The sequence below is a fragment of the Coenobita brevimanus genome, chromosome 46 (genome assembly GCF_032717465.1).
Source record: "Coenobita brevimanus isolate Jiangsu-jjx chromosome 46, ASM3271746v2, whole genome shotgun sequence".
Classification (NCBI taxonomy): domain Eukaryota; kingdom Metazoa; phylum Arthropoda; class Malacostraca; order Decapoda; family Coenobitidae; genus Coenobita; species Coenobita brevimanus.
In genome coordinates this window covers 11,054,318-11,078,943 of record NC_136999.1, presented here as the reverse complement: position 1 = coordinate 11,078,943, position 24,626 = coordinate 11,054,318, and the positions used below count along the sequence as shown (strand labels likewise).

Genomic DNA, 24,626 nt, shown 5'->3' with positions numbered 1-24,626 from the left:
GATAAGAAGAGGCGAAGAAGGAGAGGGAAGAGACGCACGTGGAAGGAAAGTGGGAAGGAGAGGAGCAAGATACGGGAAGGAAAGGGGAGAGAGAAGAAGCAGAAAGGAGAGAAGAAGCAGAAAGGAGAGAAGGAAGGGAGGGGAAGGGATAACGGAGATCCGGAAAAGGCTTAAAGACAAGGTCAGCATTAGCGGTCTGAACCCACGAGCAGAGGGCAGGAAAGACGACGCTATCTGCCTGGGGTAATGGGTGAGAGGAATGGGGGATGGATATGTGGAGGGAATGAGGCAGAGAGATGTGGAGGGAATGGGGTGGGATATGTGGTTGGAAATGTGGAGGGAATGGGGTGGGAGATGTGGTTGGAAATGTGGAGGGAATGGGGCAGAGAGATGTGGAGGAAATGGGGCAGGAAGATGTGGAGGGAATTGTGGGAGATGTGGAGGGAATTGTGGGAGATGTGGAGGGAATGGGGCAGGGAGGTGTGGAGGGAATGGGGTGGGAGATGTGGAGGGAATGGGGCAGGGAGATGTGGAGGGAATGGGGCAGAGAGATGCGGTGGGAATGGGGCAGAGAGATGTGGAGGGAATGGGGCAGGGAGATGTGGAGGGAATGGGGTGGGAGATGTGGAGTGAATGGGGCAGGGAGATGCGGTGGGAATGAGGCAGAGAGATGTGGAGGGAATGAGGCAGGGAGATGTGGAGGGAATGGGGCAGGGAGATGCGGTGGGAATGAGGCAGAGAGATGTGGAGGGAATGGGGTGGGAGATGTGGAGGGAATGAGACAGGGAGACCTGGAGGGAATGGGGCAGGGAGACCTGGAGGGAATGGGGCAGGGAGATGTGGAGGGAATGAGGTGGGAGATGTGGAAAGGTCTGGTGGTGAAGGCGTGGTCTGATACTGATTACATAATGATCACATGGACACGGGTACACTATGGCTGGATGCAAGGAGACATTACATTTACAGATGAAAAGACGTATGAACATGCTTAACTTGGGAAAAAATGGTTTGCCACGTCTATACAGTAAAGGGTACTCTATAAGCTGGTAACCACTGGGGACCACAGAGTAAGAAGGGTAAGAGGGGAGGGAAAACGAGGGAAAGGGGAGATGGGTAAGGATGAGCGACACAGGAAGGCGAGGCAGGAAATGTTGGGCTGAGGCGGACACACGGATTGCATTCTGTGCGTATAAACCTCTTTCATCTTGCACTATGGATCCAGACTTATGCAACAACTTATACATACACAGATATAAGGTACACAGTAAATATCGCAGGAACAAGACACACGAAAAATCATGGAATACAGTGACCTAAATACTAAGGAAAACATCCAACCATTACTTCAGACTCCGACACCAAACCGTCCAATTTACAATCCAGGTTCCTTTTTTCATATCCTGGTGCGAACAGTCTGGGCAAAATACACCCTGCCAAAGTGTTCCGAGATCTTCCAATTTCTGAATCAGTGTGGGTGGGAGAGACACGGAAGAGTGAGGGAGTGATGTGGGAAACAGAAGAGTGGGGGAGTGATGTGGGAAACAGAAGAGTGAGGGAGTGATGTAGGAAACAGAAGAGTGAGGGAGTGATGTAGGAAACAGAAGAGTGAGGGAGTGATGTGGGGGAGAAACAAGAGTGGGGGAGTGATGTGCGGGAGAAACAGAAGAGTCAGGGAGTGATGTGGGAGGGAAACAGAAGAGTGGGGGAGTGTTGTGGGGGAGAAACAGAAGAGTGAGGGAGTGATGTGGGAAACAGAAGAGTGAGGGAGTGATGTGGGAAACAGAAGAGTGAGGGAGTGATGTGGGAAACAGAAGAGTGAGGGAGTGATGTAGGAAACAGAAGAGTGAGGGAGTGATGTAGGAAACAGAATAGTGAGGGAGTGATGTGGGAAACAGAAGAGTGAGGGAGTGATGTGGGGGAGAAACAGAAGAGTGAGGGAGTGATGTGGGGGAGAAACAGAAGAGTGAGGGAGTGATGTGGGAAACAGAAGAGTGAGGGAGTGATGTGGGGGAGAAACAGAAGAGTGAGGGAGTGATGTGGGGGAGAAACAGAAGAGTGAGGGAGTGATGTGGGAAACAGAAGAGTGAGGGAGTGATGTAGGAAACAGAAGAGTGGGGGAGTGATGTGGGAAACAGAAGAGTGAGGGAGTGATGTAGGAAACAGAAGAGTGGGGGAGTGATGTGGGAAACAGAAGAGTGAGGGAGTGATGTGGGAAACAGAAGAGTGAGGGAGTGATGTAGGAAACAGAAAAGTGAGGGAGTGATGTAGGAAACAGAAGAGTGGGGGAGTGATGTAGGAAACAGAAGAGTGGGGGAGTGTTGTGGGGGGGAAACAGAAGAGTGAGGGAGTGATGTGGGAAACAGAAGAGTGAGGGAGTGATGTGGGGGAGAAACAGAAGAGTGGGGGAGTGATGTGGGGTAGAAACAGAAGGGTAAGGGAGTGATGTGGGGGGGAAACAGAAGGGTAAGGGAGTGATGTGGGGGGGAAACAGAAGAGTGGGGGAGTGATGTGAGGGAGAAACAGAAGGGTAAGGGAGTGATGTGGGAGGGAAACAGAAGAGTGGGGGAGTGATGTGGGAGAGAAACAGAAAAGGGAGAGAAACAGAAGAGTAAGGGAGAGAAATAGGAGAGTAACAGAAAAGGGAGACAAATGGGAAACAGAAGAGTGACGGAGTGATAGATTTAAGTGACAGAGAAACGAAAGTGAGTGAGCGAAAGAGAAAGACTAAAACTATCTGGCTAAATAATAAATATAGTCTGGTAATAGCAAGAATAAGGAGAGAGAGAGAGAGAGAGAGAGAGAGAGAGAGAAAGGGGGGTCATGTCTCGATATGTGTGAGCAAGGAAGAGGCAATTTCAATGGATTTAGAGGAAACGGGGAGACGTGAGGGAAGGATTATGAAGAAGAGGGGAGAGAGAGAGAGAGAGAGAGAGAGAATGGTGTGAGAGGGAGGGATGTGGACAGGAAAAGGTGGGAATGAAAGAAAACGAGAGAGAGAGAGAGAGACAGACGGACAGACAGACAGAGAACAATAACGAATGAGTAAAAGTACAGAAGGAAAAACTGATGCAATAACTGGGAAAGAGTATTTAAAGAGAATGAAGATTAAAGAGAGTGAGAAATAAAGAGAGTGAGTGGATGAGTCAATGAAAGAACCAGTTACAAGCGAGGGGTGAGAGATGAGAATTGATCCCAGGGTGAGGGGAGTGAGAGGGGAGGAGAGAGGGTAAGAAAAGGGAGGGGAGGGGAGGAGAGGGGAAAGGAGATAGATAGGAAGGGGGAGGGGAGGGGAGGAAAGAGGATAGAGAAGAGAGGAAAGGGTAAGAAGGAGAGGAAGGAGAGGAGAGGAAAGGAGAGGAGAGGAGAGGAGAGAGGCAGAGCAAGAGGGAAAGCGAGAGTGAAAATGAGAGAATATGAGAGTATGAAGGGAAGGAAAAAGGTGGGGAAAGGAGAAGTGAGAAGGACAGGGGTTAGAGGAGAAGGGAGAACGGAAATAGAGGGGAAACAAGGAGGGAAGAGAAGGGTGAGGGATGAGAAGAGGTCCCAGGAAGAGGGCAGTGAGAGGGGAACGGAGAGGGGAGGAACGGAAAAATGAGGGGAAGAAGAGGATAAAATTAGAGAGAGGAGAGGAGAGAGGAGGAGGATATGAAAGTGAGAGGAAGGGGAAGGGAGAGAAAAGGAGGGGGAAAAGAGAGAGAGAGGAAGGATATGGGAAGAGAGTAAGGGAAAGAAAGAAAGAGGGGAAAGAGAGGAGAGAAGAGAGATTACAGGAGAAAGATGCGATATTAGAGGAAGTGGGAGGAGTGTAAGGGAAGGAAGTAATGGAAGAGGACAAGAGAGAGAGAGAGAGAGAGAGAGAGAGAGACGATGAGTGATGAAAAAGGAGAAAAAAATAGACCAAAAAAGATAAAAAATACGAATAAAAAAGAGAGAGAATTTTAAGGTGAAAAGGAGGGAAAGGAAAAGAGGATGGAAAAAGAGAGAAAATAAACGTTGAAGAGAAAATATATGAAACATGGAGAATATAATAAAAGAAATGACGAGAGAGAGAGTGAGAGAGAGAGAGAGAGAGAGAGAGAGAGAGAGAGAGAGAGAGATATGGAGTGAGAGTACGAGATGAAGATGCCAAGATGATGAACATGGTGGCTAGGAGCGTGGTGGTGGTGGGGGGGGGGAGGAAGAGGAGTTAGATACCAATATAGGAAGGAGAAAGAGAGAGAGAGAGAGAGAGGGGGGGGGTTAAGGAGATGAAAAACAGAAAATAAAAGGGAATGTGAAAAAGATCAAGGATGAAAGAAAAGAGGAAAAAAAAACGATGAACTGGAGGGTTATTGAAGGGAAGAAGAAAGTAAATGGGAAGAAAAAATACCAGAAGAATCACAGACGAGAAATAATTGGAAAAAAAAAAAATGAAGAAGATGGAGAAGCGGTAGGTGAGGAAAATTTACTGGATAAGGAGAGGCGAAAGAGAAAACAATGAAAATAAAAACGATATAGGAAAAGAGCAAGAGAGGGAAGCAGAGGAGGGGAGTAAGTTAAAATGGATGCTACACAAACAAAGGAAAAGATAAAATAAATAAATAAATAAGCCGAGGGGGAAGAGGATGATAAATAAGAGGCAAAACAGAGAGAGGGAGTGAGAGTGGTGGAAAAGGGCGTGGGATGATGTAGGAGTGTGGTTGAAACTTGCCGGAGGTCTGCCCACACTCCGGAACGACGGGGATTAGAGAGAGAGAGAGAGAGAGAGAGAGAGATGGCGAGGGGAGACGAGGAAACGACTGAAGACTTGAAGGCGATCCAGAAGGGAGAGGTGTTGCATAGGGTGCGAGGGTGTTGCAAAGAGCTACTGTGGATGGTGGTGTTGCAAAGAGGTACTGTGAAGGGTGGTGTTGCAAAGAGTACTGTGAAGGGTGGTGTTGCAAAGAGGTACCGTGAAGGGTGGTGTTGCAAAGAGCTACTGTGGATGGTGGTCTTGCAAAGAGGTACCGTGAAGGGTGGTGTTGCAAAGAGGTACCGTGAAGGGTGGTGTTGCAAAGAGCTACTGTGGATGGTGGTGTTGCAAAGAGGTACCGTGAAGGGTGGTGTTGCAAAGTGGTACCGTGAAGGGTGGTGCTGCAAAGTGGTACCGTGAAGGGTGGTGCTGCAAAGTGGTACCGTGAAGGGTGGTGTTGCAAAGAGGCACCGTGAAGGGTGGTGTTGCAAAGAGGTACCGTGAAGGGTGGTGTTGCAAAGAGGTACAGTGAAGGGTGGTGTTGCAAAGAGGTACCGTGAAGGGTGGTGTTGCAAAGAGGTACCGTGAAGGGTGGTGTTGCAAAGAGCTACTGTGGATGGTGGTGTTGCAAAGAGGTACCGTGAAGGGTGGTGTTGCAAAGAGGTACCGTGAAGGGTGGTGTTGCAAAGAGGTTCCGTGAAGGGTGGTGTTGCAAAGAGGTACCGTGAAGGGTGGTGTTGCAAAGAGGTTCCGTGAAGGGTGGTGTTGCAAAGAGGTACCGTGAAGGGTGGTGTTGCAAAGAGGTACAGTGAAGGGTGGTGTTGCAAAGAGGTACAGTGAAGGGTGGTGTTGGATGTGAAGAGATTGTCACTTGGCACTGCTGTGAGATGTTGCAAAGAAAGGTATTAATGGTGGATGTTGAAAAGCGAGGTAGTGACTCTCTCTCTCTCTCTCTCTCTCTCTCTCTCAAACATACAGGCGTTAAAATATGCCAACAAATAATCCTCGAGAGAGAGAGAGAGAGAGAGAGATTCAGCCCCGAAAGGTCTTTTCTATTTTAGTCCTGTTATCTCCATCGAACGATTATAGATAAGGAGTATTTTAGAAATAGGTTGTACCTCTGAATGAACCTTCACTATTAAAATCTCTCCTGAGCCGAATAAAATCGCCTAGCAGCAAAATACAAATAAATAAATAAATAAATAAATAAAACAGAATATACAAGATGTCGTTGGAGTCAAATATTCAAACGTTTAGGTCAGCCAATCAGAAAAGAGGTCGGGTAACAGCAAAGCCCGTTTTCTCGTCGGTTAAGGAAGCGCCCTAATACCTTTTTCTAGGCAATTTATTTTGCTTATTACACCTTACTGCTCATGTCCGTGTTGCATAAATAATTCTGATTTCGCCATATTCTGCACAGATAACGTACAAAACGATATTAACCAGCCATATTCAACAATAAATCGCTAGGGATGAGATGTTAGGGACTTCCTAACCCGAAAAGAATACGAGAACAAACGCCCACGTCAACCAATCACACATAGGTTAACCAACTGTATCCAAAAATAAATTGCTATGGAAGAGGTGTTAGGGAGCTTTCTTACCAAACAATAATTCGAGCATAAGACGATAACATAAAAAGACGTCGCTTGATTCAAACATTCAGACGCCCAGATCAACCAATCAGAAATAGATTAACCAGCCATAGCAAAATTAATCATAATGGAAGAGGTGTTAGGGAGCTTCCTTAAACCGATAAGAACACAAGCCCAAGACCATAAAATAAAAAGGCGTCGCTGATTCATATATTCAAAAGCGAGAATCTGCCAATCAGATACTGGTAGGGCCCAATGAACGGATGCTTTAGCCAATCACAGGGCCGCTGGAAGGCACGTGACCAATCTCCGCCAATCAGGGCCAAGGTAAACAAACCCTCTCATCCAATCCCGTCCCAGTTAACGGTTATGGGAGGTTCAAATGGCCGGAATTACAATGAATGCATGGAAAATTAAATATGTGAGAGTATGAGAAAGAAGGAATAATAACAGTATGGAAAATATATGCTATGCTGGAGGGGGGGGGTGAAGACGATAGGAAATAGACAGCATGAAGTAGAGAGGAATTTAATGTCTATATATTATGTATTTTTGTTATCTACCGTATTTCATTCTTGTTACCCCCAGACGATGAAAGTTGACTCAGGCGTTTCGAAATTGATGTTAGATACAGGCCCGTATTTTCGTTGGTTTTGCAACTCCCTAACACCTCTTCCTTAGCGATTCACTTTTGGATATGCTGATTAACATACTGTATATACTTTTTGTACGTTATTTATGCTGAGTAAGGCGATGTTCAAAGGATTTATAAAACATTCGGGAAGTCAGTGTGTAATAAGCCAAAAATCGCTTAGGATGAGGTGTTAGGGGGCTTCCTTAACCGATGAGAACAGGTGCTACAGCCTTCATTAACCACTTAGAGCATCTACCCAGCTGAATAAAATCATCCGAGGCAAGCTTAAATACCAAAATAAAAATAAATAAAATAAATGATGTTCTTTTCTTCCTTTACATTAGCTAACGAAGGGACGATTTTTGTGCTGAACAGATGAACAAGGGCTCTAACTAACTCCTCAAGCCTGAAAAATCCCTCCTGGTTGAAGAACATCCCCTGACAGCAGCAAGAATAAGAAAAAAATCGTCACTGGATTCAAGAGGTTAAGAAGAAAATAAATTATAATACTCCTCGAATACGGTGACAGCCTATATTTCAGTCTTATTCTGGCCATATTTAGATTACTTTATTCTCCTGAGAGAGAGAGAGAGAGAGAGATGGGAAACGAGACAGATGAAAAAAGGGGGACAGTAGAAAAGCGTCGAATAAAAGGATATTAGAAAAGGAAGAGATGGAGTGAAAGTAGGAGATGAAGATGCCAAGATGATAAACCCTTTCACTTCGATAAGTCTTAAGTCCTTAACCTGAATAAAATCGTCTGGAGGTTAAACAAAATATCGTACTGAAGGGGCTATTTGTCATGGGAGTTTCTGATTCCTGTAATTAATAACTGACTGGAAATTAATATATTGTACAAGGTGAAAGTATGAGGTATAAAATAATTAACGGGAAGGACATGGGAAGAACAAAAATTATTTCAAATACCGTTCTTACAGTTTATGATCACACTAGAATATTATGAACAATGGCAGTTTTCATACCTAAATATCCCAAATTTCCTGTAATGAAGGAAATTACTTACTGATGGTTGTTTTCCTGGAATGAAAGTGGGAAACACGGTGATGACAAAGTCGATGATCTTTGATAATGCTGATCATGACGACGAAATTATGATAAGTGATAATGATGATGATGATGAATTAATGGTCATAAAATACTAATGAATGATGATGATGATGATGATGATGATGACTACAATATCCCAAACATACACTCGAGACCCTGGAACTTACAACTAAACTCAAGTTCCTGTATCTTGCAATTACAGCAGAGTCCCTTAACACTACTACTACCTTGGTCATCCTCATTAGCATCCTCGTCCAACATGTAGACAGTCTCCTCCCGATCCTCACCCAGGGAGTACAGGGGAGTGCGTCGGCCCAGGTTCATCATGGCCGCCTCAGATCCAAAGCCCGCGATGCTCTTTTGTCATGGCAGCCTTAACCAACATGGCGACGGGTGATTTCTCATGCACTCTCCTCGCGTTTTTTTTCACCTTTTTCTCGGCTCCACGTCCTTCTTTCCCTGCGGGCTTTCTTTCTTCGTGATTTGTGATATGGCAGTGGAAGAGGCCACATACACTCGAGGTCGTTCAGCTAAGTTTTTCCTATAAATTCTTAGTTTTGTCAGATCTGTTTATCATTGTCAATGCATTTTTCCCCAAGGTGATGCATTTTTCTTCTTCGTGACTAACAACATGTCAAAAATAAGAGCACATACACAAAACTTTATTCAGTCTTTCCATAAATGTCTGGATATGATCGGTTTCTTACTCACTGCGAGGGGTTAAATTCTTCAAGCAACATTTTTCCTCCTAAAACTGTGAGAAAACGGATTTTGCGGTAAGTGATGCAACAAACACTGAAATCAGAGTACGTTTCCATCAGTTTGCTGTTTTTTCGGTATATTCATAAGCCTATTGGGGCCGTCCTTGCGTAATCTCTGTTTGGATCATTTCTAGTCACAAGTGTATTTTCCATAGTCGCATTTTCCAGCCACATGCAGTACCACTATTTAAATTACTTCCGTAGAATAATGTCAAGAAATAAAATAACATGACTCAAAGGTAAAAAAAGATGAGTCAAGGAGCGGCTGATGAGCAAATGGAAGATGACGTGTCTTGGCTGCAGTTTGTTTTTGGTTTCTATCTTTTTTCTTTTGCTCTGTGGAAACATGTGCTCCTACAGCTTATATGCAGACACAATGCCGCATTTGGTACAACGTCAGGTATTAAATGGGCTTAAAAGGTGAAGGAAAAGGGTTGGTTCAGTTCTTTCTATTATGCTTCTGAGAGAGAGAGAGAGAGAGAGAGAGAGAGAGAGAGAGAGAGAGAGAGACTCGAGTGCTGTTTATTCAGGAGATTAGTGTCTCTTCACACCACCACCCTATGGAACACAAAGCCTACAACAACACAACGCATCGCAACACATAACAACACAAGAGAATACAACACAACACTATAAATCACACCATACCACAACACAACGGAACACACATCACACCACACCTCGGTATGAGTCACATGACCTGTCGAGATACTACTTGTCCTTGTAACTCCTGGTAACAACACAGCACAGTACAACAAAGTATTCACCTCTCACGACACCTCTCGATCTCTGGCAACACTACAAATATAACTTTCAAAGCAAAAATAAATTAAGCTGCCCATGTTACTGTTGCATATCCCCGGAAGCAATATCATGGAACACACTCGCAGATCGCTTCAAAATATAAAAAGCGGAGGAAAAAGTAGAGGGGGAGGAAAATGGAGAGGAAAAGGTAGAGCGGGAGAAAAATGGGGAGGAAAAAGTAGAAGGGGAGGAAAAAGCCGATGCGAGGGGGAAAAGCGGAGGAAAAGTAGGGGAGAAGTGGAGGAAAAATTGGAGGCGAGGGAAAAAGTGGAGAATAAAGTAGGGGAAAAAGTGGGGGAAAAAGTAGGGGAAAAAGTGGAGGAAAAAGCAGAGAAGAGGGGAAAAGTGGAGGAAAAAGTAGAGGGGGAGGAAAAAAGTGGAGTTTCATGCTTTCCAGTTTTCAGTCTATATCGTGCCTCAAATGAGAGAGAGAGAGAAAGAGAGAGAGAGAGAGAGAGAGGATAAATTTGAAACAACACATTGCCTTCGAAACTTTCTTTCCTATTATATTAAAAATTGTTAAACCACACACACACACACACACACACACACACACACACACACACACACACACACACACAATTACAAAGAAACAAACTGCACACTACAATGCTTTCACAAATCCATATCAAGAGGGTTCAGAATTTAGTGAAAAACAGGAGTGGAATGTTTGCCAAAAAAAATTTAGCACACCGCCTAAAAATATTGCCCCCAAAATGTTCAAGAATGATAGAGAAATGGGAGGATATTCAGAAATTCTCTAAAATATAAAGCATCAAAGCACAAGTTTCTCATATAGTGCCTGAAAACAGAAAACGAAAAAAAAACAAAACAATAGTACATATATCTATTATAACGCCTCAAAATACGATGCAAAAGACTCAAGGTAAAATATACTCCCGAATTTTATAACGACTAATATATAGTTACTATATCGGCATCAAATACAAAACTTAATAAAGTTTATATTAATTATAAAATATTTCCATAATAAACTGAACTCTCTGTGGCTCAATGAGAGAGAGAGAGAGAGAGAGAGAGGTAATAAAAGAATGCTTTGCAAATTTTTGCTATACAGCTTTACAAAATTTTGCCCTATCTTCAAAATGCCACAATGACACACTCTCCTCCTCTTACTGACTCCTTTCAACCTCTGTCTCTTCGCCGCACTGTTGCATCTTTATCTCTTTTCTATCGCTACTTTAATTGTCACTGCTCCTCTGAACTGTCTGCATGCATTCCTCCACCTTTACGGCGAGCGCGTAGCACCCGTCTAGCAGCAACTCTCATCTCTATTCTGTCCAACTCTCTAATGCAAGAGTTAACCGTTACTCCCAGTCCTTCATTTATGCAAAGGTCAGCTCTGGAACTGTCTCCCTCTGTCTGTATTTCCTGCAGCCTATGATCTCCAGTCTTTCAAACGCAGTGTGTCCAGGCATCTCGACATGAATGAATCTTGAATTTGGCTCTCTATTGTATTTTGTTTTTTTGTTTTTCTTGGAGGGAACTTATTGCGGGCTCATGGCCTTTGGTTCCTTCTTCCTCGCATAAAAATACACACACACACACACACACACACATCATCATCATCATCATCATCATCATCATAATCACCATCACATCATCACCCTCTTTCACAAACAAAAATACTGACCCACACGGACATCGACACGAATGCAGATACGCGCGCAAAAAAAAAAAATAAATAAATAAAATGAAAAAATAAAACCATTCCAGAATTCCAGGCTAGATATTTTGCTACACACAGAAAATGAAAAAAATAAAAAATAAAAAAAATAAAAGCTGAACGGGACTTAAGAATTTCAGACTAAATATTTATGCATCAACCGTAGCAGTGTGAAAAAAATAATAATAATGGACATCACTTTTTTTTCTCATCCGGCCACAACAGTTGAGCTTAAAGGCAGGTGTTCAGGTGTGGTTGGGATGCTTACTTAACGCCTCTTCCTTACCGGTTTATTTCTGATTCTACTCCGTTACTATATTCTTGAGTGTAATTCATGCAATATTAACACCTCTTCCAAACCGGTTTATTTCTGATTCTACTCCGTTACTATATTCTTGTACGTCATTCATGCAGTCTTAACACCTTTTCCTTACCGGTTTATTTCTGATTCTGCCTCGTTACTATATTCTTGTATGTCATTCATGAAGTATTAATCCCTTTTCCTTACCGGTTTATTTCTGACTCTGTTCCGTTACTATATTCTTGTATGTTATTCATGCCATCTATGCCAACTTAAAAAAAATATCAGAATTAAAACAACAGAACGATAATGGGTAGTTTGGGAAATAAATCGTTCAAGGAGAGGTGTTAGGGAGCCTCCTCACCGACAAGGCGGGGGTGAAGGGTTGGGGGGTGGGTGGGGTTGCGTTGGCTATACTCCTTTTATATTAACTTGGCCAAAAGCTGCCATCTCTCCATCACGAATACTGAGATGTAACAAAAGATCACTAATAAATTGCAATGGAAACTAGCTCATCGTCGACAGCAAATATTACAGCGAAAAAAAAAAAAAGTCCTGCAAATACTACTACTACCGGTACTGCGAATAATAATAATAATAATAATAATAATAATAAATAATAATAACCAGCAGACTCCTTCATCGTAAAGAAGACTCAAGCTCCTTTTCCGAATACCTGTCCACTTGAAGAAGCTAATTAAAAAAACTTATTACCCTGAGCACCCTCCATGCTTCTCAAGTAGTGTATTGATTTGGGGTGGACGTGGGTGTAGTGTTGGCGTGGCCTGGGTGTAGTGTTGGTGTTGCATATTCACCATCTCTTCTATTACTTGGAAATGATGTGGGTTCATTGCTGTCTGTCTGTGTTAAATGTGGTTTGCTAAGTGATGTATGTGTGTGTGTACTGCGTATACCTTGTACACTGAGATATATGGATAGATTTATATTAAGGGTGATAGATGGAAAGTGATGGACAGATAGACAGATAAATACACATACAGATACAGTAGATAGATGGACAGACAGCTACAGAGACATATACTTGTGTGTGTGTGTGTGTGTGTGTGTGTGTGCGCGCCGCACCACAATCAAGAGCCGAGACTGCTATTTCATCACCAAGCCAAATGAATGCCCTGCCAACTGCGGTTACAATTCAATGCATTTCTATAGGATCACAACCCCTTCAATCACCTAAATCTGGCGGCATATTCCACTGACTTACTTTTGCTCTCTACCAGCGACTACATTTGATCTTCGAGAGAGTTCTTGTTGGACCAGTGCACTGAGTGGTCCTGCCATCTGGTGGGAGTCTGTGAACTTTCCCAGATACGTGTTCTGTGGGTGTGAGGGTTACAGCTACCAATATTTGATGTAATTCTACCCAAAGCCAGCTAAAACGGAGTGTCGTGATGTTGAACATCAGGCTTACACCAACAAAACTGAGGGTTCTACAATATTCATGGCCTTATAAAGAAGATGGGTTGGGAAAAAAAACATTCAGTCGTATGTTCTACTCCTATCAGGTACTTTCTTGGGATGTACTAAAGAGGGTTATGTTGAAATATTGCCTTCACGCATGTATAAAGACGGTAAATAATTCGAAAAAGGATTTCCATTTCTTAAAAACAATAATGAAAGATATGAAAAAATTCGCCATGCGACATTTCAATTCAGTACTCGGCTCTGCCACACGTACGATTGTAAACAAACACGAGACTGGCGAGATGCGTCGGTGATGGGATGACTTGGTTGCGTGACATAAGAACACTTGGCAAAATGACGAACTTTGCGCTGTGGGTGACTGCAAATCAAATTCAACTTTCAACGCAGACCAGCACCTATTCATCAAACAAGTGGAAGGGTGGGCAAGGTTTCCATCAAAGATGAACGCCAAACGTCGTAGGCTGTGGGAGACGCGATGTAAACGAGGTGTTGAGTGGAGGGCAACCATGAAAACATGTCGTACATTGCTCCGGCGGCGAATTTTAAAATATGGCAAAATTTGTGCATAAAAGCATTTCTCCATATATTTACCATGCTATAGTCTTACACCAATTATATGGGATGTTTACTGAATAGTATATGGTATGTAGAAGTTAATTCCATGGGGATGGTATCCCTGTTTTACGATTTTTTTTTCCCCCCCTAATGCCACTAACCAATAGCGTGATTGTCAAAGGCATTTGAAAAATTTTGTGAACTGAGGAAAAGTCATGAAAGCGCGTAGAAAAATTTATCTTTGATACCCGCAAATCATGTTTCTGGGAGTTCACCGACTCCCACCTGACAGCAGGACCACTCAGTGCTGCAAGTCTTTTAAGCTGAATAAAACCGTCCCAAGACATTATAAGTAATGAATATAAGACAGAAGAGATTAAACGCTTCAATACGATGACTTTTTTGTCGATCTTGTTGCTGCCAGACGATTTTACTCGGATGAAAAAAAAATAATTGTACAGAAGTCATCAAACCCATATCAAAATCCCCCCAGTCCGTTAACCTTCAGGGAAAAAAATCACCTGAGTAGAGCCAGAATAAAATACAAAAGATATTATCAGATTCTAGGCTTTAAGGGGAGGCGGTGGCTCAATCGGTAGAGAGATGGCCTGCAGTCCTAACGGAACCAAGTTCGAATCCCGGCTGGGGCAGGGAACAGTTTAAGAATTTGAATTTCATTAAATCAGGATTTACTGATCTATCAGAAGACCCGCCGACATGTCGTAAAAATACCCCCGCTAATACCAATACACCAGTCCTGTATGAGACAGCCCTAGCATGTTTTCAATATGGACGGTGGGTGTTAGCGCCGAAGTGGTGACATGTAGAGGTGTATGGTATGTAGGACTGCTGGGCCTTGATAGCAGGGTGTGAAGCCTATGCCCAGAGTCGGACACATAAAAGAAAAAAATATATATTACAATTAAAAGAATCCAAGAACCACGCGAATCATAACCCATCAGAAATAATAATAATAATAATAACCATCATCATCACCACCTTCATCATCCTATAATCCACCACCATTACTACATCGATTTACAATATCTTGGCCCCGATTTTCGTCCTTTTGCATCCCATTTCACGTAGCTCTGTGCCGCTCGACATACTTTTCAAAACACTTCTTTGTGACTAGCATCAAAATCTAGTGTCAATCTCTTCTTACAACTCAACATTCTAGACGAAGAGATGGTAATTTTAGGCCAAGTTAGAGTAAAAGGACTATAACACCATAATCACTCTTAACTCCAACTATTAACACCACACAACAACTCAGCTACCATTTCGTTATTCCACCAGTATCATCACTAACATCACAACTACTCAAAACATCACCAGAAACCCACATCAACTCCGCTGGCATATAATTACTCCATCATTATCATCACTACTATCACTACCCCTCTCACCTCAACCCCAACCAGCTACACCCACACCATACCTACACTCATCACCATACTGCACACCAACACCATAATTCCACTCATCACCATACTGCACACCAACACCATAATTCCACTCATCACCATATTGCACACCAACACCATAATTCCACTCATCACCATATTGCACACCAACACCATAATTCCACTCATCACCATACTGCACACCAACACCATAATTCCACTCATCACCATATTGCACACCAACACCATAATTCCACTCATCACCATACTGCACACCAACACCATAATTCCACTCATCACCATACTGCACACCAACACCATAATTCCACTCATCACCATACTGCACACCAACACCATAATTCCACTCATCACCACACTGCACCTTAAATTACCCCAACCTTTCCCATCTACGTGTTCCCTTGCAGTCACTCCCAAATTGTTACCACCTTTCAACTAAACCCCCTTAAAACAACACCGATCCTTACATCCCCCCCCCCCACCCCCAAAGCACACCTGCTTGCAACCACCCTGCATCACACACCCCTCCTCCCTCAACATCTCACCTTGCCACCTCCCTTTCCCTCTCCACTCCACCTTGAAATCCTGTACCCCAGAAGCACCTCCACCCCCACCCCAACACTCACCACCCCACCCACACCTTGTATCTCCCTCTCCCTATGCACCCCCACTCCCACCCCCTCACATTCCACCTTGCAACTTCAACCCATCATAATCCCCACTCCACCTCGACCACCTCACCCCCTCCTTGCAACTCCCTCCCACTATCCATCCCCACTCTCACCCCTACCTTGCACCTCCCTCCCCCTTCCCACCCCAATTCCCACTCCCCACACCCCACCATGCAACTCCTACCCACCCCCCTTGTAAACCCACTCCCCCCAGCTTGCAACCGTAATGAAACACTGCAGCAGCTAAAATTACCCCCTCTCCTGCAAGTCCCACTCGTGTGATGAGGGTAGAGGCTCTGGGATAATGAGAGGGAAGGCCGCCTGTAGGGTTAATTAAGAGGAGGGAAGATGGATTGGACTGTAATATAGAGGATTGGATGGTAATATAGAGGATTAGATTGTAAAATAGAGGACTGGGTTGTAATATACAGGATTCGATTGTAATTTAGGGAACTGGGTGGTACATTAGGGGATTGGATTGTAAAGCAGAAGACGAGTTGTAATACGGAGAACTGGACTGTAAAATAATGGACAGGATTGTAACAAAGGAATCGCTTGTAATGTAGAGGACTGGATCATATGACAAGGGGAATTAATGGCAATGGTAATAAAGAGGATTGGATTGTAATAAAAAGACTACATTGAAAACGAAGGGGACTGAAGAGTAAACAAGAGGATTCAACTGCAATAACGAGGACTGGATTAAACAGACATGGGATTTAACGGCAAAAAAGAGAATTGGAATACATAAGCATGGGATTTCATGGTAACAGAGAGGATTGGACTGTTGCAGAGGACTGGATTGTAAGAGAGGATTGGATTATGAAAAAGAGAGTTGGGAAATGATAGTAGATGCCTCGAAATAATAGGAGGAAAGACCACCGGCACCTCCAGAGTTAATTAACGGAGGGTCGAGAAGAGGACTGGATTGTAAGAGAAGAGGATTGGATTGGATGAAGGGGGATTTGGATTGGAGTAACTTGGCGACTGTACGACAAAGGGATTGGATGGTAAAAGAAAAGAATGAGATGCAGTAGAGAGGGATAGGAGTTGAAGAATAGAAGGATAGGGATAGACAAGTATAAAATAATAAGTGTTAAAGAGTAGAAGTAGATCAATGAATAAAAGCAGAGGATTTAAGAGTAGTAAATGCATATAAGTGTCGCAGAGAGGACTGTGTGTGTGTGTGTGTGTGTGTGTGTGTGTGTGTGTATGTGAGAGAGAGAGAGAGAGAGAGAGAGAGAGAGAGAGAGAGAGAGAGAGAGTGTGTGTGTGTGTGTGTGTGTGAGAGGGAGAGAGAGAGAGAGAGAGAGAGAGAGAGAGAGAGAGAGAGATATTAGACTGTAGTAATGGATTTCGGTGTACCAAAAAGGACTGAAGTAAGAGAATAAAGTGTTGTGAAATGGAGAGTCTGGAAAAAGGACTGGATCGTAAGGAAGAGGACTGGATCGTATATCGGAAGGACAGAATACGAAAAGTGAGGCCCGGGTTAAGGAAGCTCCCTAATAACCTTTCCTAAGTGATTTATTTTCTTTCTTAAACCTTACTGTCATATTCTGTGCGACATAAATCCTTCCCAAATGGCCATACTCAGCATAAATGGGGTACAAAAGGATATTAGCCAGTCATACCCAAAAATAAATCGCTGTGGATGATGTGTTAGGGAGCTTCCTTAACCAACGAGAACAGGAACCTCGAACTGCATCAGAGAGGATTGGATTCAGAGGATTAAGACGAAGTAAAGATAATCGAAACAGGATTAAGAAGCAGATTAGAGGGATCAAGTGTAGTATGAAGGATTAACGTGCTGAAGGTAACTGGACTGCACACGAGAGTAATAAAAGGGATTGAGATGAAGAAGAGAGTAAAAAAGGGGATTGGGATGAAACAGAAATTAACTGGATTAAACAAGACGATGACCGAATAGGGTTTAGGTGTGGAAAAGTGGAGAGGAGTGCAGAAGAAGAGGATTGGAATGCATTAAAAAGGATTGGACTGTACAGGAGGAATGACTGGCAAAGAAAGGCTTGGATTGTAGGCAAGAATTGGGCTGGAATAGAATTGGATCCTACCAAAGAATATTGGATTGTAAGACAGGACGGAATGGAACGCAGTGTAATGGAGGAAGAAGCACTGAGGTGTAGGTATGATGACTGAGGTGAGGCAGGAACAACAGAAGATGGATGGCTTGTAGAAAAAGAGGACTGAATGGTAATAAAGATGAGTCAATAAGATGAGGAAGACACACTGATAAAGAATTGCCAGAAAGTTAAACACAGAAGACAGAGATAAAAGATAACAAAAATAGACTTATGGAGAAGACAAATTGATAAAGATAGATAGAAAAAATATAGACAAAATACAGATACAGAAGACAGACAGAGAAGACATAAAGATGACAGATAGGGAAGACAGAGGAAGAAGAATATTGAAAAGACATCAAGATGAAAGAGACGATACAAAGGATAGATGGAGAAGACAGATGGAGAAGGTAGAGAAGGCTGATGGAGAAGAGAGACAGAAAAGACATAAAGATAATACCGATGATACGGAGGATAGATGGAGAAGATAGGGAAGAAGATACAGAAGAACACAGAGATGATATTCGCAGAGATGAAGAACCAGAAGAAGTAAAGAACAATGACAAGGTGCAGCAACAGAAGTAAGACCAGCTGTTAACATACTCAAGGAGGGAACATTCAATAATAAAAAATAAAACAAATGTCACAAAATAAAGTACGAGGGTATATATTATTTTATTTTTGTTCCCGCCAATCAGTTTTATTCCACAAATGAGAGAACAACAGTAGTAAAGTATTTAATAATCTATTCTAATGTATTCTTCCTCCATATACAATAAAGAAAATGATTTAAAAAGATATCAAAATTGTAAAATGTATCCCTCTCTCTCTCTCTCTCTCTCTCTCTCTCTCTCTCTCTCTCTCTCTCTCTCCTTCTAGTTTACTCTGTTTACTCTTTTTAACCACAGCCAATTTTAATCACCAAATGACAGACCCCTCTTCTTAAAAACAAATGAACAAATAAATATATAAATACATAAAAAAATAATGAGAATTTTAAAAGTAGTGAGGGATTTAATATATTCTTCCTCCCAAACAAACTAGTGAGGAACATCCAAAATTATAAAAAGAAAAATAAAAAAACACAAGAAGGGTATCAAAACTGCAAAAAAATGTGACATATTAATAATGACTTAGGGGACATCAAAGCAGCCAGAGGGTCAAACGCTGGCCTTAAATTTAATAACGAGAGAGAGAGAGAGAGAGAGAGAGAGAGAGAGAGAGACTAGTAGCAAAGATAAATGCTATCGAGTTCACATATATAACCCCTCCCCTCTCTCTTCATTCTCCTCCCCCCCCTCCCTCTGCATCCCTCCCCATCATTTTTTCCTCCTTTCCCCTTCCCTTCTTCTCCTTCACTCCCCCTTCCCTCTCCCTCTCAGTCCTCCCCTACCCCCTTTCCTCTCACATCTCCCCCCTCTCTCCTCATCACCCCTATGTATTCTTCTCTCCTACTCCTTTCCCTCTCTCGTCCCCAGCACCCCTTCCCCCTCTCTCTAACTTCCATCCCCCATCCTCTACCTTCAACCCCCACCTCTCCTCCCCCTCCACCATCCATCGTCCTCCTTCTCCCTCTCTTACCTTCAACCTCTCCCCAATCCTCTCTCAATAATTCTTGCACATGATCTCTCTTTCCCCTCAACCCGACCCACCCTGACTACCTCCCCGTCATCCTCTTCCCACGAACTTCCCCTTACCTCTTTCTCCTACTTACATCTCCCCTCCTACTCTTTTCTGGAATTTCCCCTGCCCTCTTTCCTCACCTCCTCTCCCTTCCTCCCTCCCTGTCCCTCCTTCCCCTCTGCTACTTTCATCCCTGACCCCCTACTCCCCCTCGTACACCCAACTCCCCCATCACTGCGCCCTCTCTCCCTTCAAAGCATTCACCACCCTCCTTTCAACTCCCGCAACCTCTCTCTTCCATCCCTTATTCCACTCCTCTCCCCTCCATTCCTTCTCCCAATCCTCTTCCCTCCATTCCCTCTCTATACCCTCTCCCCTCCATCTTTCTCCCAATCCTCCTCCCTCCATCTATTCTCCTAATCCTTACTCCATTCCCCACACCCCTTACCCCTCTCATCTTTCTCTTCTTGCCTCCAACTCCCCCATCTCGCCAACCCCCTCCTCCCTCCACCTCCAGCCCCCTCCCTTCTCCCATATATTCCAGCGACAATCATCTCTCTATCGGAAAGCAATACTCTCGACAAAACAATACTACACCATCCCACCCCCACCCTCACCCCACGTTCCCCCCTACCGTACCCCACCATATCCTCCCATTCAACTCATCCTTTTTCCCTCTCCTCACCGTCGAAAAGATAAATAAATAAATAAATAAACACAAATCCACCCACATACAGAGCAAATTTATCTTTCCTCTCCTCCCTGCCTGACAAAAATATAACAGAAAAACACACAACTTCACACGGACAATCCAGCCACTAATTCGACACACACACACACCACATATTACCGTGTATGGGAATGTGCAAAATACCCTTACCCTAAACACCGAAAAACACCAAACCTTGACCCAATACACATTACACTCTTCTATCCTCCCTATTCTTATTTTCTTCTCATTTTTCACTCTTCTATCCTCACTATTCTACATTTATCATTTTTTTTCCTCTTCTACTCTCCCTATTCTTTTTTTCTTCTCATTCTTCTATCCTCCCTATTCTTTATTTATCACCATTTTTCACTCTTCTACCCTCACTATTCTTAATTTCTTACCATTTTTCACTCTCCTATCTTCACTATTCTCTATGTCTTCCCATTATCTCTCACCCAGACTCTTCTCTCGAAAAACAAAACATTGCGTTAATGGCACATCTCATATCAGTTCTTGGCATTTTATTTGGAGCCAACTCGATACAGATTTATTCCTTAAAATCATTAATAAAAGTGAGATAATTAAATATGCAGCTATATATAATGTGAAATTAACACACATTAAAAAAAAAAAAATAATCAACAACACAAGCTTTCCTACTTTCTTTAACATCGTCGTATTTCCCGTTTTCAATACTTTTCCGTTTTCTTTGCTAGCCTATAAATTCCGGGCAGCAGCAGAGTTAGGTCATTCCTTAGACATACAGCGTCGAGGTCGGAGGTCATCCACCCGCGTATCGTTCTGGTTAAAGTTGACAAGCGTTGTTTTACGGTTTTTCTCTCTTATATTATTCTCATTTTTTTTTTTTTTTACATTTCTTATATCATTCTCCGTTCTTTAGTTAATAAGCGTTTTAATATTATTTAGTGTATTTTAACTCATTATATATATTCGCTTTATACTCTGTTAGTGTTTAGTAAGTGATCATGGTGGTGCCTGGTGTGGATGGGTCAGGGGACGGGGTGAAACGAGTGTTAAGGATGGATCCAGACCTTAACACGAAGCTGGCATTGGACATTGATAAAATTGCTAAGGAGAATAACGTCGGTTTTCAGTACAATTCGGAAAAGAAATTTGCTGTGTTTCGCGGTGACCGGAAAAACCTGGACGAGTGTGTAGCGCAGGTAAAGAAAATAATGGCCGATTAGAGGGTTGAGACTGACAAAGAAAAAGAGCTGAAGGCATTGGCACAAAAGCTTGTATATGAGGCTGTGGACATGACTTATGTGAGGAGGTGCCAGCAATTATATAGCAAGGAACAAACACAAGTGCCTGTGTACACAAAGCCTGTGGACGTCACATGGGCGAGTCAGCTGGCGACAAAACTAAGGCCTTATTACCCAAGCGTTAAGTATGTTTACGAGGAAAAGAATCAGGTGATGATGTTCCGGGGACAGGTGCCGTACGCCAGGAATTTCGCCAGACACATTCGGTTTGCTCTCTGGAAACGGCAGGAAAAGGCCGCCAAGAATTTGAAAAGGAAAGCGTCAGACGTCCAAGAGGAAGAGGATCAACGGAAAAGGCAAAAGTTATGAGCACTTTTAAATCATGGTTGCGTTGTGATATAAGATACTTGATGGAATTTCTCTTATTTTAATTTTAATTTTATTTTTCTACTAGGGCGTCCCCCTCATGCGACGCGCAGACCCATCGCCCTAACTCTGCGATAAGTAGGCGAGGGCTACCGCATCAAGGGCGGATGCGGCTGAAGACGCTAGCCCATAACACTGGTGGTGGCGACCGTTTCCTCTAACCCAGGATACCAATTAAAACGCTGGGTGGTAACCATATAACTACATAACGGAGTGATATGGGGACTAATATGGTGCCCCTGTTAAGTGGGTCGCGACACAACTGCGGCGTCCATCAGGAAACTAAATTTCCTCACTTTCCATAGCCTAACTGTGACAAGGCACTGCCCACCGCGAGGGAAATCGATTCACTGCACGGGACAGCTTGCCTTGGGTTGACAGGTCCTCTCTGACACATAGACCTAGGTTTACTCATCAACAACAATAACACGGACTGTTTTGAATGTTGGAAGTGAGTCCGAGGCAGCGGGATTACATATTTAACGTCTAGGATGTTATACGTAATGTATGTACAGGAAAACCATAGGGAAGACGACGCCATCATCGGCTGGATTATCGCCTTTTTGCATACTTCACGTAGCAGCCTGGCTGAATAAGACACTACTACTGCTCTAATCCTTTCCATAGCACTTACTTGTGATTACCACCGTATTTTGCTGATACTCTATTACTACAACTCAGAGACGGTAATTTTAGTGCAAATACGCAGAAAAAGGGTATAATGTTAGCATTATTATTATTATTATTTACCTACAAGCACTACGGTATCTCTGACATTGGAGTTCACCACACCTTCAAACACAACTTAAACATTCGTATATTCTTGCCAACGCCTACACAGACCGCCTCAAACTCGTGTGTTCTCTTACTGCAAACACACACAACTCTTTCTCTCTCTCTCTCTCTCTCCAATGTCATTGACACTGAGCTACGGGAAATAAACTGGAAGAAGACGAAAATTTCCGCCTTGCTAAAATGAATGAACTATAATGTGTGAGCTTATTTCCTGAACATACACACGAGAGAGAGAGAGAGAGAGAGAGAGAGAGAGAGAGAGAGAGAGAGAGAGCATCAACACCTTAGGTTCAACGAGCCAACTTTGGGGATGTCTTAACTTTGGCAGCCTCGCTTTGTGCAAAGGTTTACACACACACACACACACACACACACACACACACTCTGGGTCGTATCCTCGCGAGCTTGGAAGGGTAACTAGAACTTCTTCCTTACTGCCTCCCCTCATGCACCGTGACTGTCATGGCTGGAAGTTACGCGAAACAGTGAAATAAATTAATAAATACGACATAATATATACACGGAAGTCTTTTTTTTTTCTTTGGAGGTTGTAAAGGGAGTAAAAGGGAGAAAAAAGGGAAAGGGAAGAAAAGAGGAAAAGGGAGAAAAACATGACCTGCGGTATATGACAAAGGGTATTTCAAAGGTTCTGAAGTGAGGGAAACAAAGGAAATAAGGAGTAGACACGGAAAACTAAATGCTAAACGAAAAAAAGGAAATTTACAATGGAGGGGCCTACGAATGTTGTGGAATGGGAGAAAAAAAAAAGGGTGGGGGAAGAACAATAAAAATCAACTACAATATCTGCAAGAAGTCTTTTGAAAGTTTTTTCCATTCATTCATTGCCAGACGCCATGTATCCCAGACGGGGTGGCCAAGGGCTTAGAGTTAATTGTTTTACAGGGAGGGGCACTAATCCTCCACCAACCCCACTTGACACGTAGGGGTGCCAACAGCATCTGGTGTTCCCAGGCGGTCACCCATCCAAGTACTAACCAGACCCAACGTTGCTTAACTTCGCTGATCGGACGGGAAGCGGTGTACTCAACGCGGTATGGCCGTTGCTCGGTAATAAAAAAAAAAAAAAAAAAAGCACGACCTATGACTTTTTTCCCTTATCCGGTAGTTTTTTTTTTTTTTCCAGTATCTCGTAAGCTGAATAAAATCGATAGGTATGCATGATAAAAAGGTGGTTTTTGAAGGGAAAGATATGGGCTAAATGAGAAAATATATAATCAATTTGGGTCCATTTAAATCAGTTCACGGAATGTGCCAAAAATCACTCCTATCGATGCAACTAGATGAGAGCTGTTGAGTCAGGAGTGGGTAGGGGCAGACCAATGATGAGACAGTGAGGAATATGAGTGAGGCTTGTGGGTCGGGGGAAGGACAGCCTGATGGTGGGGTAGAAGGTGACATGATGGAGGTGATTTGTTTGTGGCCCACTCCTTCCGGGACTGAGGCTATCTAAGATTTTCCCCTTCAGTGAGGGGACCGGGCCCTATAAATAACCCAGTTAGTGGTGGAAGGTCAGGGCTAAAGCAGGGATAGTCTGACTGAAATACACTGCAGGATTGGGGCTTCATATGGGAGGGCGCTTGCTGACTAATGGATGCAGCGTTCATTGTCGGAAGTTAGCTCGTTCTTCCCGCTGGCACGGATGATTGTGTCTACGAAGGAATGAAGCTCGTCGTTGCAGTGGTAGTGGTTTTGGACAGCTTCCAGTTCGTGGTAGGTGAGAGAAGAGATGTAAGCACTGGTCTTGGTGTCCATGGGTGGTATCATGGTGATGTGGTGCATGGCATCGATAAGGTCTTGTTGGCGTTGTTCCGGTGGTGGTGGCGATGAAGAGGTGGTGGCAGGTACTGGTTTCTTTTTCTTTCTCTTCTTTCGTGATGGTGGGGCAGTTGGTGACTGTGAAGCTGGAGGAGACGCAGGACGTTCTTCCACCTCGATGACTTCAGTGGTGTTTGGACAAGGAAGGGGGGGGGGTTGGTCATCCCGTGGTGGAGGTGGAGAGGGTGGAGGAGGCGGGGGAGCAGGGGTGACAACCGTGACTGCCTCCTCAGGGATGGATACTGAAGGGAGTTTGTTGTGGTGGAGCAGCAG

The 24,626-nt window shown here is 43.4% G+C and overlaps 1 protein-coding gene and 1 non-coding gene across 2 annotated transcripts in view; both read right to left on the bottom strand.

Moving 5' to 3' along the window:
* LOC145398808 (uncharacterized) overlaps positions 1 to 8,335 on the bottom strand; it is a 102,895-nt gene extending 94,560 nt beyond the window's left edge. Inside the window, exon 1 of the mRNA XM_080271617.1 lies at positions 8,236 to 8,335. Within this exon, the coding sequence (XP_080127743.1) occupies positions 8,236 to 8,335 (100 nt within the window). The remainder of the gene's footprint in view (positions 1 to 8,235) is intronic.
* A 15,129-nt stretch (positions 8,336 to 23,464) lies between these two features.
* On the bottom strand, positions 23,465 to 23,583 carry LOC145398845 (5S ribosomal RNA). Its single transcript, XR_013897184.1, has one exon. It is a non-coding gene; the product is annotated as a 5S ribosomal RNA (ribosomal RNA).
* Positions 23,584 to 24,626: the final 1,043 nt, after the last annotated feature.